The sequence below is a fragment of the Dromiciops gliroides genome, chromosome 3 (assembly GCF_019393635.1).
Source record: "Dromiciops gliroides isolate mDroGli1 chromosome 3, mDroGli1.pri, whole genome shotgun sequence".
NCBI classification, from domain to species: domain Eukaryota; kingdom Metazoa; phylum Chordata; class Mammalia; order Microbiotheria; family Microbiotheriidae; genus Dromiciops; species Dromiciops gliroides.
The window spans coordinates 593,513,332-593,529,039 of record NC_057863.1 but is presented as its reverse complement, the minus strand read 5'-3'; the positions used below and the strand labels follow the sequence as shown (position 1 = coordinate 593,529,039).

The window sequence follows — 15,708 nt, the reverse complement described above, 5'->3', positions numbered from 1 at the left end:
AACTACGGATGGCAGGAGATATTATCTCCATTTTACAGATGAGGAAAACTGAGGCTGAGAGGGAGGTTAAGTGGCTTGCCCAGGGTCACACAGCTAGTAGGTATCTGAGGCTGGATCTGAACTCAGGTTTTTCTGACTCCTGGCTAGTCAAACTACCCACTGAGCCACCTAGCTGCCCCAAATTAGAAGGGACCTCAGAGGGCATTTAACCCAACCTGAGCAGGGAAATTTCCCTTGCAGCCTTCTCAAGAAGCAGTCATCCAGTGTCCACTTGAATGCCTTCCAAGGTACCCCATTGTCCCACTTTGGACAGTTCTACCTTTAGGAAGTCTCACCTGACATCCAAGACCCATTTTGCATCTCTCCAAGTGCCTGCATTACTTATGGCTCTGCCTAATCCCTCTCTCTCCTGGCACTCTTTGAATGACTGATGACAGCTATTATGCCCCACAAGCCTTTTCTTCTCCAGGCTGAATACCTCCAGTTCTTTCAACCAATCCTTGTGTGACTGGTCTTAGGACAATGCCCAGAACCAGGCTCTACCCAACACTTATGGGAACGGTCTAGGGTGGCTCTAAAGCACATGGCAGGCCTGAGGAGAAGTGCCCAATACCAGGCCCAAAAGCACAAGTGATACCTCTATTGATCAGCCCCAGATACTTGTCTACCTGTCTATCACCAAAATAATGAGTGCGAGGTCCCCAGAAAACCCCAGTCCTCCCATCAAATGCTTTCAGCAGCTGCTCTTACCAGCAACTCGGACCACAGCTCTTTCTGCGGGATCGAGGACAGAGTCCTGACTTTTCCGTTTCTTCTGCTCATGGAGAGGTAAATTCCAAGGTAAGGTATCCCCAGGGGGACAGGGAGATAGGCTCCCGGACCGCTCACTCCTGTAAGAACGCTCACTCCGGCAGGACCTCTCACTCCGGCAGGATCGCTCACTGAGGGTCTCTTCGTCTGAGGAAGACATCGTACAAGAAGTGGTGGAGACGAGATGGTTTGGGAGTCCTCGGGGGTGATGATCTGCAGGGAAAGTGTATGTTGTACGATTAAACCAAGACCCAGAAAGATGTAATGGGCCCTGGGTAACCTGTGAGTCAGAAGAACTGGCATTTGGCTCAAATTATGCCACTAGGTCATTCCATGGCCTTAAGACAATGTGGTGCAGTGGACAGGACACTGCACCTGGCATCAGAAGATCTGGGTTTGAATCCTGACTCTAACACTTATTACTTGAGTTTATTTGGGTAAATCATTTAAAATTTTTCTGGGTCTGAGTTTTCTCATCTACAAAATAAAGGAATTTTTGGTGGGAAATATAATAAAGTACAGTTACTTATCCCTTCCACATGATGATTTTCTCCATCGCAGTTTCATTGTATTATGGGTTGGTGTAAAAAATTAAATGGAAATTTTGGGGGAAACTTTTTGGAAGGCACAGACAACACACAAAGGCCAGCAGAAGACACAGAAAAAAGTTTAGAAACTCAGAAATATGTAAAATATGTTTTGTATAATATAGCCTATAACCAAATACTTAACCCAAATTTTACAATAAGTTAGTGTAATCACCCCCTAAAAGAAAAAAGAACAATAAAAAAAATTCAGACTTCTTCTCTGGTACGTAAGGGAGGGCCAAACAATTTTATTTGCATTTTCCAGATCATGGTGGTGCAGTATCCCTAAATCCAACAATATGGAAGGGATACATAAATAGAAATGGAAGAATCATTACAAAATAAAGAGACTGTGTTCTGGAATGTTCAAAAATTATGAGAAGGTTGGGCTAGACAACTTCCCAGGTCTCTTCTACTCCTAAATCAACCATCCTCAGACAAGTTCCTCCTCTCAATATGAGGATAATTATCTCTACCTTTCCTAATTGACCTGGATATTGTGAATCACTTATATAATTCTATAGCATTTAAAAAGCTTTAAAAAGCACTCTTTCCCAGGGCAGCTAGGTGGCACAGTGGATAAAGCACCAGCCCTGGATTCAGGAGGACCTGAGTTCAAATGTGACCTCAGACACTTGACACTAGCTGTGTGACCCTGGGCAAGTCACTTAACCCTCATTGCCCCAACCAAAAAGAAAAAAAATACTCTTCCCCACTACAAACCCCAGTAAAGTAGGATACCATAAGGTAACTGGTATAAAGTACAGTACTTTGAAAATCTTAAAGCAGTATTGAAATGCTTGTCACTTCACCTCTCTGAAGTTCAGTCTACTCATCAGTAAAATGGGCATAATCACATTGGTGATTACTCATTCTAGAAATACAAACAGCATTAAAATGGTTCACAGTTTTCAGAGGGGTTTTTTCCCCTCATGAGCATTTTATGAGTGTGTCTCCAAGTTAGCATCAAATGAATATTTAAATACTGTGGGGCTGGGGGTGGGGGTGGGGAGCAGCTAGGTGGAGCAGTGGATGGAGCACTGGCCCTGGATTCAGAAGGACCTGAGTTCAATTCCGGCCTTAGACAATTGACACTTATTAGCTGTGTGACCCTGGGCAAGTCACTTAACCCCAATTGCCTCACCAAAAAAAAACCAAACAAACAAAAATAAATACTGTGGGGCCAGGGGCAGTTAGGTGGCCCAGTGGATAAAGCACCAGCCCTGGATTCAGGAGGACCTGAGTTCAAATCCGACCTCAGACACTTGACACTAGCTGTGTGACCCTGGGCAAATCACTTAACCCTTATTGCCCTGCATAAGCAAATAAATAAATACTGTGGGACCATAGCTGGCCACCTATGTTACTGCATGGCACCCATGCAGTAGTGTTTCCCTTGGAAGTCACCCTGGGCATGGTAATGTGGAAAAATTAGAGGATTCAGTCAGAATCGATGTTAAACCCATTTGGCTACTCTCTCTCTCTCTCTCTCTCTGTATATATATATATATGTAGGTATATATATATTTATCCTCTAATTTAATTTTTTTATGCAATCAGGATTAAGAGACTTGCCCAGGGTCCCACAGGTAGTAAGTGTCTGAGGCTAGATTTGAACCAGGTTCTTGTCATTTCAGAGCTGGTGCTGTATCTACTGCATAACCAAGCTACCCTGATATATTTTTAATTTAAAAAATTTTTTTAGTGAGGCAATTGGGGTTAAGTGACTTGCCTAAGGTCACACAGCTAGTAAGTATTAAGTGACTGAGGCCGGATTTGAACTCAGGTACTCCTGACCCCAGGGCCGGTGCTCTATCCACTGTGCCACCTAGCTGCCCCTACCCTGATATATTTATTTTTAGGAAAGAATAACTCATTTGAAATGGGAATAAATAACATAAGATAGTTTATGACTCAGTGCTAAGTCATATGGCAAAAAGACAGTATGGCATAATAAAATCAGCCCTAGACTGGTAAACAGGAGACCTGGGTTCAAGTCTCAGATTCACCAATGATTTACTATGTGACCTGTGGCATCTCTCTAGGCCCTAGTTTCTTTCTTTTTTTTGAGGGGAAATGAGGGTTAAGTGACGTGCCCAGGGTCACACAACTAGTAAGTGTCAAGTGTCTGAGGCCAGATTTAAAATCAGATCGTCCTGAATCCAGGGATGGTGCTTTATCCACTTTACCACCTAGCTGTCCCACCTAGTTTCTTCACCTATAAAATGAGATGCTCTCCAAGGTCACTTTCATTTCCACAAATCTATGGTAGTTAGTACTTGATAACTACAGATTATAATAGACATTTAGATAGATTTTATTTCCATCCTCTTTGCAGATATTAAACGAGATCCATAAATGCTTAAAATAATTTAACTATCCACACAGGAAAAACTAAGTGGATTAAAATTGCCAGTTATCTAGATTATGATATAAAGTTGGATAGCTAACTCACATTTACCTAGAACCAGAGATGATATGCTGGAACTAGCTTTTGCTAGCTGATGAGAGCCAAAACTGACCTGGATAAATTGTCAGTGAGAGTATGTACTCTTTAGAAATCTGCAAACAGTACAAATCAGGGCCTGACTTATTGTTTTATTGATTGTGGAGATGAAAAAGTATTAACAATGCAGATTTTTGAAAGTATGTCATGCATACATCCCCCTACCACTCCCAGGACTGGTTGTTAAATATTTACCATCGCACACCTGCTTAGACCAGACACTTTAAATGATTAATGAGTTGGGCCTACAATTGAACAGAAGGACCAAAGAAGACTGGATTATCTTTGGGAAATTTGTGCAGAGCTTTTAATGACTCCCAAGCTTCTCCTTGAAACAAAGGCTCATCTTTTTAATACTCCTTTTTAATTCCTCCACTCTATGACTTTGAGTCATGGAATATCATATAGCCTAAAGATTTAAAGTTATGGAGAAACATGTGGTATCAATGAGGAATTACACAGGAGAAGTGGTATAAAACTGCAAAAATGAGATACTACAATAGTCAGGATCTATAAAACCATCTATAACACCTTAAAACTTTTTCCACTCACAACCCCTTTTCACCCAGGAAATTTTTGTGAGCCCAGGTATATAAGTATAGAAACTAGATATACAAATCAAACATTTACTGCCAAATTTTTTGTAACCCCCACCTTCAGTTACATGACCCCATGTGGAGTTGTGACCCACAGTTTAAGAAGCTTGGATAAGACCAACAGATATGAGGTCAAAGGATATAAACAAACAGTTCACAAAATAATTGCAAACTATTAACAACCATATTAAAGAATGCTCTAAATCACTAATAAGAGAAATGAAATCCAGAGGTTTCACCTCACAGCAATAAAATTGGTCAAGATGACAAAAGATGGGAATAGTGAGTGCTGGAGAGGTTATGGAAAGATAAGCATACTGATGCATTGTTGGTGGAGCTGTGAATTAGTACAACCATTTTGGAAAGAAATTTGGAATTATGCAAATAAAGTAGCTAAAATGTCCATACCCTTTGATCCAAAGATGTCACTGTTAGGCCTTTACCCTTAAAGAGACCACTGATAATAAAATCCCCATATACCCCCCAAATATTTATAGAAGTATTTTTATGGTTTCAAAGAATCGTAATCAAAGCAGATTCTCACCAATTGGGTTATGGCTAAATAAACCATGGCAGATGAACATAATGGAATATTACTGTCATATAAGAAATTATTAATGTGATGACTAGAGAGAAACATAAGAAGATTTACATGATAAAAGTAATCAGAGCCAAGAAAACAACATACATGACTACAAAATGTAACTGGAAAGAACAACCAGAAACAAGAAAAAATAAATGTTTTAAAATTACAAAGATGGCCTCAGACACTTAACACTTACTAGCTGTGTGACCCTGGGCAAGTCACTTAACCCCAATTGCCTCACCAAAAAAAAAAAAATTACAAAGAACAATCTTGACCTCAAATAAGAAATATGAGAAGGTATCTCTTCCCCCCAACTTCTTTGCTGAAGTGTGGGGTCCATAGCTATGGAACATTACATACATTGTAAGATTTCTATTCCATTGATTAGTTTCACTGATTTTTCCTCTTCCTCTTTTTCTTTTTTTTCCCCTTGGGGCAATGAGGATTAAGTGACTTTCCCAGGTTCACACAGCTAGTAAGTGTCAAAGTGTCTGAAGCTGGACTCTTTTTCTTTTTATTAAAAAAAACCCATCTTTATTATATTAGATGGGTTTCTTGGTGATGATGATGAGGGATGCAGGGGAAAATTTATGTGATGTAACAACAAATGATACCAATAAAAATTTATTTTAAAATAAGACAGTGTAAGTCCCACCTTTCCTAAGTGGCCTTTCCTGCTCCTCCCTCTCCCTTTTCAGTCTGAAAACTGCTTACATCTATATCTACATAGGTATTTACATGTTATCTCCCCTGTTAGAAGGTGAACTCCTTCCTTAAGGGCAGAAAGAGGTTTTTTGCCTTTCTTGTTATCCCCAGCAGTTAGTACAGTGTCTGTCCCACAAGATAGGCAGCTAAGTGGTACAGCAGATAGAATACAGTGCCTGGAGTCAGGAAGACCTGAGTTCAAATTCAGCCTCAGAAACTTACTTGCTATGTGACTCTGGATAAGTCACTTAACTTCATTTGCCTCAATTTCCACATCTGTAAAACAAGCTGAAGAAGAAATGGCAAATCACTCCAGTATCTCTGCCAAGAAAACCCCACATGGAGTTACAAAGAATGGGACACAACTGAACAACAACTGGCCCACAGGAGGCACGCTCAGTTAAATGTTTGTTGACTGCCTGCCTGACCGACTCTGAGGTAGGAACCATAAGTATAATTAGCCCTATTTTCTAAAACCAAGCTCATAGGTGTCAGAGCTGAAAAGAGTCCCAAGAACATTAGGGAAGAGAACCCCAGAACTGACAGGGCCTTTGGATACCATTTTGTCCAACCCTGTCATTTTACAAATTACAAAACCAAGGCTCAAAGCTGGGAAGAGATTTGCTTAAGGTTATACAAGTAGTAAATGGCACAGGGATAAACTAGAATCTTCTGACTCCAAATTCAATGCCCCAGGGGCAGCTAGATGGCACAGTGGATAGAGCACCAGCCCTGGAGTCAGGAGGACCTGAGTTCAAATCCAGCCTCAGACACTTAACACTTACTAGCTGTGTGACCCTGTGTAACCCCAATTGCCTCGCCCCCCCAAAAAAAAATCAAATTCAATGCCCTTTCATGGTTCTCCACAGCAGACCCTATCGGGTACTGTAAAAATGTAAGCTACCATCATTATTTTCACTATCCAAGGGGAAGACATGGGTCAGAGGAACTAGAACTGACCCTTCCTAGACCTGCCTTCTTATTCACAAGCTTTTATGGGAATGGATTACACAGGAAATTGGCAAAGGGACCTTTCTCAGGCCAGATCAGTTTACCAGCCCTGGGGAACTGCCGTCCCATTTACTGCAGGCAAGTTTTCCCTAAAGTCTCTCAGCCTAACCCATCTGAGGCAGGACAGGGCAGGGCTGGGACCTAAGCACCAAAAGGACAATCGTTATTCTTGTCCTGGGTTATGGGCTCCCATACTAGCTATGGCTCCCAGGGACAGATGCATAATAATGAGGAAAGACTGGAGACTTCTTTTGAATTATGTCTTATTCTTCCAGGGTGATTTGAGTCCAGGGGTAAATTATGGTGAGAATAGCGAATGGATTAAGAAATCTGATTCTAGAAGGGTCTCTATCAGTAGTTCACCATATTATCCTGAGCAAATCACTCTTTGGACCTTAGTTTTCTGGTCTGTGAAAAAAGGGATTGAATGAAGAAATATTTAAATTCTTGATGCTGAGTGAACTGAGCAGAACCAGGAGAATGTTGTACAGAGTAACAGCAACATTGTGTGATGACCATGTGTGAGAGACTTAGCTCTTCTCAGCAATACAACGATCCAAGATAATTCCAAAAGACATGATGGAAAATGCTCTCCGCGTCCAGAAAAATAACTATGAAATCTGAATGTGAATCAAAATATAATATTTTTATTTTATTTGTTGTTATTGTTTTCTTGCTTGTGGTTTTTCCCTTTTGCTCTGATTCTTCGTTTACAACATAAAATGGAAATATGTATAACATGACTGTATCTATAGAGAGAGAAATATATGTATATATACATACATATATACAAATACAAATATAAATACATATATATATTTCAATTCTTTGCCAGCTCTGACATCCTAAATGTGGAACTAGGTGGAATGACCTCCATGCACTAGCCTTTTAAGGTCTGCAAAGCACTTGACATTCTTCATTTCATCTTCACAACCAGCCCCTTAGGGTGTGGTATTAGCATTCCCATTTTATAGATGAGGAAACTGAGACTCAGAGAAATTAAGTGATTTGCTCATGGTCACACTGCTACCAAGCATCAGAGCTAGGATCTGAACCCAGGTCTTTCTCACTCTCAGCCCAATGTTCTACTCACTATATATGAATTGATCTCTCTAAAATGGCAAGAAACTAGGATTTTTTGGTTCTCTGAACCATGCTTGCTAATCAATTCAATCCAATCCTATCCCATTCAAATCCATTGCAGTCTAATCAAATTCAGTCAGTGGTCCTTTAGTGATGCCAGCAATCACACTCAGAAGACAGTGTGGGCTGAGGAACGTTGGCACTGCCCATGCTGAGCCTGCTTCCCCAGTCTAAGGCAGACCCCCCCCCCCACCAAGCTGCCAACCTGTCATGGGCACAAAATTGACCAAGCCTACAAAAGAAGCCACCACCTGCCAGTGTAGACCAGCCTGGATGATGAGCCTTTGAGGGTAGGTGGGCAGCAAAGCCTCTCATGGCAGCACGGAGGCTGGCCAGAGCAGCTGGGGTGACAGCCGGAGCCTCCCTGAACCAACAGCAGGCAATCCATCCGAGCTCCCGGCTTCATTTCCATCACTGCCCAGTCTCCAGGCCTAGGCAGAGGTCACAACCGCTGTATACTCCTCCCAATGGTGAACTGGCCCAAACAGTATCAGCTGAGGGTGCACCCAGGATACCTTGGTCAAGGAGGAGCTTAGGCCCTCGTACAGCTCTCCTTTCTTTCTCTTCCCCTTCCATTATATATAGTCTTTCCTCTCAGTCCCACCCAGCAAAGAATGGGCCTAGAGAAGGAAAAAAAAAAACCCACACACAACAAAAAAACCCAGCTCTGTGAAATCCTGAAGGGGAGGAGCGGCAGTAGCTCAGGCCCCTGATATGTAGACACCCCTCAGGTATTCCTTGGACATGTGAGAACATTTGCCTCATTTCATAAATAAATACCTCCTTCCTCTCCAACACACCAAATGCCTTTCAGAAATGCCCGATTTTTTTTTCCTCCTAAACCATCTCTTTGTCTCCTCATTGCCTCCCACCAGGGAGGTCTGCTGTCAGTCACTGGGGCAGGCGGACTTCTTTTGCAATTTACCCACCTTCGTTCGAAAATGCCCATCTGACCTCATAAAACACCTGTTTCATCTCACTGCTCCCCGGTTCCTTTCATAAAGCCCTGCTCCACTTCTCCTCATTTCATCTCATAAATTCAGGCTGCTGCGGAAACGGACCCCTTTATGAAAAAGCGCCTCACCTTGGCTCAGGCTTCGGGCTCATCCCCGGGCTCCCCGCCCCCCACCCCCGGGTTTCTCCCCGCCCAGCAGCCTCCCCCATTTCTTCTCCCCACGCTTTGTGGCAGGGACACGCGCGTTCGGCTCCGCTCCGCTCCACGGAAGGGGGGGACCGCCCCGCGTGTCCGCCCAGCGAACTGGGATGACAAAGAGCACCCATTGAGGCGCCGCCTCCCCTCACGTCCCCCCCGCCCCAGCTAGGGGCCGGGGGGAGCAGGAAACACATCCAAGGAGGTCAATGGGGCGGGAGGCTGCCCGATGGGGCCGCGCTGAGATCAAACGATCCACTCCCAAGCAGGAGAGGTAGCGGGGATCTCCGAGTTTCTCCTCCTCCCCTCGCCCTCGGGAGACTGACCTCAAGCGAAGCCAGCGCCCCAGCCTGCCCACACAAACCCCGGAGAGAGCTTTGGCCCCTCACCCCATCCCACCCCACCCCGGCCCCACTCCCCAATCTCTTGCCTCGGTTTTCCTTCGGAACACACCCACCCTGGGCCTGGGCCTGAGCCCGGCCGGGCACTCACTGAGAGCCCCACTGCGCCGCAGGTGCAAGCCCCGAGGGGCAGCGGCGTCACAGTGCAGCCTGTGCCCCCAGGGTACCGGGGGCAGTGCTGGCGCGCCCAATCCCGGACCCCGCGCGCCCCTGTGGCGTTGGGCCAGCCTGAGATCTCTAGGGATCCCATAGCCTAGGGCCTGGCCGCGACCCCACGATCCTTCCCTCGGTTGAGCCTACACGCTCCCGCCACCTGCCCCTGGCAAAGCGCTCTCTTGCTGTTCACTCCCGAGCCCCTGGCGTGGCGCGCCGCCGCTCTCTTGCTTACCGGGGAAGGAGGAGCCGGCAGCAGGCGCCGGCAGCGGGTACTGACAGCAGACAGCGGGCAATGGGCAGCGGGCAGCGGGTGGCGGGTGGCGGGCAACCGGAGACCTGCAGCCGGCTAGGCGCACCCTGCCTTGGCTGGAGCGGCTCCCACAATGGCCGAGCCCCCTCCCGCCCCGCGGCAGCGGCGGCAGCAGCGGCAAGAGAGAGGGAGCAGGAGCTGGAGCTGGATGGAGCCCGAGCCCGAGCCGGCGCAGCCGCCCAGCCAGCTCCCCCCACCCCCAGCGCCGACACCGCCCCCCGCTCCCGGCTCCCCCTCCGCCCACCGAGTGCTCAGCTTCGAGTCAAGCAGTGCTCTCGGGGGGCGGGCGCAGCTCCCCCAACCCTTTCAGCCTGGGGCCCTAGCTCAGCTTTCAGCCATCGCTGCCTTCAACCCTTCCATTTGCTCGCTTCCCTTCCACAGTCCAGTGTCAGGGGGAGGGGTCCCACTGGCCTCCAGGGGCTGGGTCACACCCTCTCCTCCCCCCAAACCCCAGGTCCCTCCTTTCCTAGCTACACCTCCTCATTCAGCTCTGGGCTCCCACTCTTTGGACTTTCTCCCCTCCCGACATCCTCTACCTACCATCTCTGACTCCAAGCTGCCCCACTGCTCCCGCTTCCTGACAGCTAGGCTCTAGGTCTTGGACTGTCTAGCCCTGAACCTCGATTCCCTCCTCTGCTCTCATTGGGCTCTCTCTTCCTGAGTCCTGGGTTCCCACTTCGTGGGGCTGCCAAAGCTGTCTTCACCTCCCACGCACCACCTCAGTTCGACTAAATTCTTCCAATATTCCCTTCCCCCTCCCCCTTGTGCTCCTCGACCTGGCCCCCAAACCTCAGTACCTGGGTCTCCCTTACCCCAGCCCCAGCTCCTTTCTCTCCTCCCTAGCCCTTTCCCCCAACAGCCCTCCCCTTGTCCCACACTGCCAGGTTTACTGGGAAACCCCACAGGTTCATATCCTTCTCATTCACTCACACACAGACCGTCTCTCACAATAGCCCTACCTGGTAAATCCTCCCCTTGTATATCTCCCTAGGGCTTGCCTTGTCCTCCCCATAATTGGCAGAGGCAGAGGCCTAGACCAAAACCAAGGTCCCTAAATCCCATATTTGGGAGCTTATTATGTTTTTTAAAAATTCTCTGTAATCTACCCACTTACCCCAGGTGAATAACCTTAGACAGCGGACTGAGAAGACACCCAAACATTTTAGCAGAGCACATTTGAGGGGCGTAGGGCCCAGACTGAGACTTCAAAAGACATTTCACTGGGCCTTACAGGAAACAAAACAAACCTCAAGCTGTGCAGAAATAATAACGACACAATCTTAGATCTGCTATCTAGTTCACCCCCACCCTTTTACTTCACCCAAGGAAATGAAATGACTTACCCAAAGTCACAGGGTAACTAACAGCAGCAGTAGAGGACTTGAATTCAGGTCTCCTGATTTCCATCCTAAGACTCTTCCACTTATACTTCAGAATGTTGGTCTAGGCTGGAAACAGGCCTTACAGCTTGGGAACTTCAAGCTTCTTGCTACTACTAAGTGTACCTTAGGATCCTGGGCCTTAGGGAAGAATCAAGGGGTGGAGGAGGACAGGAAAAAAAAATATTTCAAGCTGGAAGAGAAACACTGTGGGTTGAAAGATTGTTTCAACTAACATACCTCCCTGCTTTTGGGCAGAATGTTGGATACATTGTCAGATATGGTCATTCCTGGGTTCAGTTTGGGGGGAAATGGGAGAGTGGTGTTTCCAGAAGTGACTGATTAAAAAAAAAAGGTTCTGTCAATTCATAAAGCATGAAGCAGAAGCAAAAAAAAAAAAAAGAAGAAGCCATGATGCCAGAGATTCCCCCCTCTTTTACCTCCTGGGGGTAAGAACATGGAGATCAGGAGAAGAAGTCAAAATATCAGTAAGAACCTAGTAGACCATCTAGAGAGATGCCCTCCCTGTTGGGGTGAGCCTGATGCTATCTGTGCAAGGAGTATAAACTGCCTCCTGCAAAGGATGGTGAGTGTGTGGTTTGCTTGCTTTCAGGAGGACCTGTGTGGTATTCTGCTAGTGGCCAGACCTGACTCATTGGCCATTAGGCCGAGAAGAGAATCTAGCCCACTGAGCCTCCCTAGGAAGGCTGCTTTCCCTGCCCTCCCTGGCTACAGTCTAGCATGCACCAAACCTGGGGCCCTCTCCAAATCTACCTTTGCCTCTGAATTATTTATGCTATTGACCACATTAAGTTCAGGTTTCAGGAAACAGGGCATTTTTGCTCCAGTGATGGTACCCAGCTTATCAGCTGGGTTGAGTTTTTGCTACTGGAAACTAATGAACTGTTCTGGAGCCATTGGCCTGGCCTGCCTTATTCCAGCATATGAAAAGTGAGTTATTCCAAATATTAGTCTAGAAAGACAAAAGGCATCAGTGGAGATTCACTTTACATTTGTTGAGCATCTTTATGGGTTTATATGACTTTGAGTTGAAAAGAATCCTAGAGATCTTCTAGTCCAACCCCCCCCCCCCCCGACTTTGCAGATGAGGAAACCAAGATCTGGAGAGAGAAAGGGACTTGTTCAAGGTCACACAGCTCCTAAGTATCGGAGTGACCTTGAACTTCAGTCTTCTGACTCCCACATTTCACATTCACTACCTCACACAGCCTCTTTTCAAGGAGTTCAGCATTCAGCAATGGGTGTCTTCCCCCTTGCAACTATCTAGTGACCAGTTTCTGCAGAGACCCTGGTGAATGCAAGATGCTTTTTGTGTTAGAATGTCATCTAAAGTGTATTTGACCTTTGGCAGGGTCCTTTCCCTCTCTTCTCTTCAATGCCCTCATCTGAAAAATGGGAAGAATAATAGCTCAACTACCTATCTCTCAAGGCCCTTAGGATGATCAAATCAATGCCAATGAAAGTACAAGATGCTGTATAAATGTCAGCAGTTAGTAGTAATAGCATACACCATTTCATATTTGTATAGTGCTTAAAAGTATTTCCCCCACAAGAACCTTGTGAAATAGGTTTACCAAGAAGGTTTATTCCCATTTTCAAGATGAGAAAACTGAGATTCAATGAGTTGAAGTGACTTGATCAGAGTAACTTGGGCAGTAAGCATCAGAGCTAGGATTCAAGTCCAGGTCTTCTGAATTGTGCTCTAACCACTATACCACACAGCTGTTATGTATTACCATTTGGGGTACCTGCCCTCCAGACACTTGCTGACTCTTTGACTGTATTCCCCTTGCCCACCTGGAACCCCAAGGGATGCCAAACTCTGACCTTGACCTCAGCCCCCTTTCCCCAACCTGTCACATCCCATCCATGTGTCAGAGCTGGTTAAGTCCCAGTTTGGACATACTGAGATGTGTCCTGGTGTTTTTCTTCTTGTTCAGACAGCTTTTCTAGGTTCCCCTACATCTCCTGGAGCTTGGCATTTCATTTGTCAGAAGAGCTTAGCATGATCCACAAACTGAGAGATTTCACTGTGGACTCCCTGGATCATATGATCATAAAATCATAGTTGAAAGGGACCTTAGAGGCCATCTAATATTGTTCCCCTCATTTTACAGATGATGATACTGAGGCCCAGCGTAGATACATAGCTAGTCAGTCCAAAGTCACACAGATAACAAGTAAAAGGGCCGTGATGTGAATCCATGACCTTTAGGTCCAAATTCCGTGCTCTTGCCCCTGTATCATCTACTCCTCAACCACTTGTAAAAGAGTTACAAGGGGCCTCTCTGTTACTCTTTTGTTTACATTTCTACATGCGGGGAAGTACTCGCTGCCTTTTGTATTTACTGTCTCCTCAAATCCACTGTCTCAATTATTTAAAATAGCTTTCCTTGTGGAGTCCAGAAAATTCCAATAAGACACCCCCATCGGTTCCCCTTTATCCACGTGCAAACTTATCCCTGAAAGAGCTCTAATGGAATAGGAAAACAGTATTCCTCTTAAGGAAATTATTGTCTCCCCCTTAGTAAGCTAGGGAATCACTGATGAGTTTCAATGCCCAGGACTTCATGGAGGTTCTCTCAAACTGGTTCGGCTTTCCTATCTCTTTCTGGAATGTCCTGTGATCCTCCTCATTAGTTACTATTAGCAACAACTCACATATCTATCATAGTGTACAAAATGTCTTCCTGATAAACTTATAAAACAGTATCGTCTTCATTCTGCTCCTGGCTCTGCCCTTGACTCTGTGGACTTCGACACTGCTGCAGAATCTCCTTTGGGGCCTGGGGCCTCACTGTCCTAGAATATTCAACCTTATCACCCTCCACTATCCCTCTGACAGGCAGGCTCCATTTACCCATCTAGACATTCTTCCTGGACTACCATTTGGTAGAGAGGCCCAAGCTGGCCAACCTTTATTCCCTGCTTCTAACTTCATTGGTTTAAAAATCTTCATTCTGGGGGGCGGCTAGGTGGCACAATGGATAAAGCACCAGCCCTGAATTCAGGAGGACCTGAGTTTAAATCCAGCCTCAGACACTTGACACTTACTAGCTGTGTGACCCTGGGCAAGTCACTTAACCCCCATTACCCTGCAAAAAAAAACCAAAACCAAAAAAACCAAAAAATCTTCATTCTGTAATTGTTTCCCTGCCCCCTATCCTCCAAGGTCTCACAGAGAGTGAATATAAGAGGCAGGATTTTAACCTAGATCCTCTGATCACAAGATCAGTGCTCTGAGGAAACTGAGAATCACAAAAATTCAGTGACTCACCCAAGGTCATACAGCTAGTAATTGGAAGAATTGGGATTTAAAACCAGTTCTCTTGCATTCAGAGTCTCTGTTTTTTCCACAATTGTTCTTGATACAGGTAAGCCAATTAGGTATCTACTTTCCTTACCCATGAAATGGATATAACAATGCCTTTTCTTTTCCTCTCTCACAGGGATTCAGGAGATACATATTTGTAACTGATGATGATGAGGAGGAAATAAAGAGCTCCTCAGAGACAGAATCATGTATGTTAAAAGACATAGTCACCTTTGTTATTGCTTGTGATCATTTACTATGTCTACTATAATAGAAAATGTTTATTTAATTCTTGAAGGTGTGCAAGACACTTTATTTTTATTTATTTTTAAGGCACTTTATATACATTAACATATTTGATTCTCATAACAACCCTATGATGTAAGCCCTCTGATTATTTCCATTTTACAAATAAGGAAACAGGCTCAGAGAGGTCAAGTGACCTGCCCAGGGTCTTACAGCTGGTAAGTGTCTGAGAGGGGATTCAAACTCAGGTCTTCCTGACTCCAAGTCCAGGACCTTATCAACTAATGCAGTTACCAGCATACCATGTCAGTTTCTGTTACATGGCATCAATATATATTATGAGAACAGGCTCATAGATTAAACACTGAAGGAGCCTATGGTTCATCTTCTCATTTTACAAATGGGGAAACTGATGTCCAGGGAAGGTAAATGGTCTGCCCAAGTTGACAAACTTAGAAGGAAGAACTACTCTACAAGAGCTCTACCTTCCTCTAGATCAGGGGGTTTAAAGTTAGGGTCCATGAAAAATTTTAAATATTAAAATATTTTTATATTGAAATATGAATTTTTAATTGGAGGGACAGTTAATTTTAATTGGAGACACAATGAATAAAGCACAAGACTTTGATTCATTAAGACTTGAATTCAAATTCAGTCTCAGACACTTATGAGCTGTGAACCCTGGGAAAGTCACTTAACTTCTCTGCAACTCAGTTTCTTCATTTATAAAATGGGGATAACAATTGCACCTACCTGTCAGGGCTATTGTTGGGATAAAATAAATTAAA

General features: G+C 45.0%; 1 protein-coding gene across 1 annotated transcript; it reads right to left on the bottom strand.

Annotated features, from left to right (window-relative positions):
* Positions 1-733: 733 nt before the first annotated feature.
* LOC122748121 lies at positions 734-12,003 on the bottom strand. The gene is made up of 4 exons (XM_043993823.1): positions 11,988-12,003; positions 11,781-11,783; positions 9,884-10,216; positions 734-1,023 (listed from the first exon to the last, which is right to left on the bottom strand). The coding sequence occupies exons 1-4, from the start codon at positions 12,001-12,003 to the stop codon at positions 734-736; spliced, it is 642 nt and encodes a 213-aa protein (XP_043849758.1).
* Positions 12,004-15,708: the final 3,705 nt, after the last annotated feature.

What these genes read in the sequence shown, in the direction of transcription:
- LOC122748121 (XM_043993823.1), bottom strand. An exon ending in TGCCGGCTCCTCCTTCCCCG is followed by an intron (nt 1,024 to 9,883) that starts GTAAGCAAGAGA and finishes CTTTCCCTGCAG; the next exon opens with ATCATCACCCCCGAGGACTC.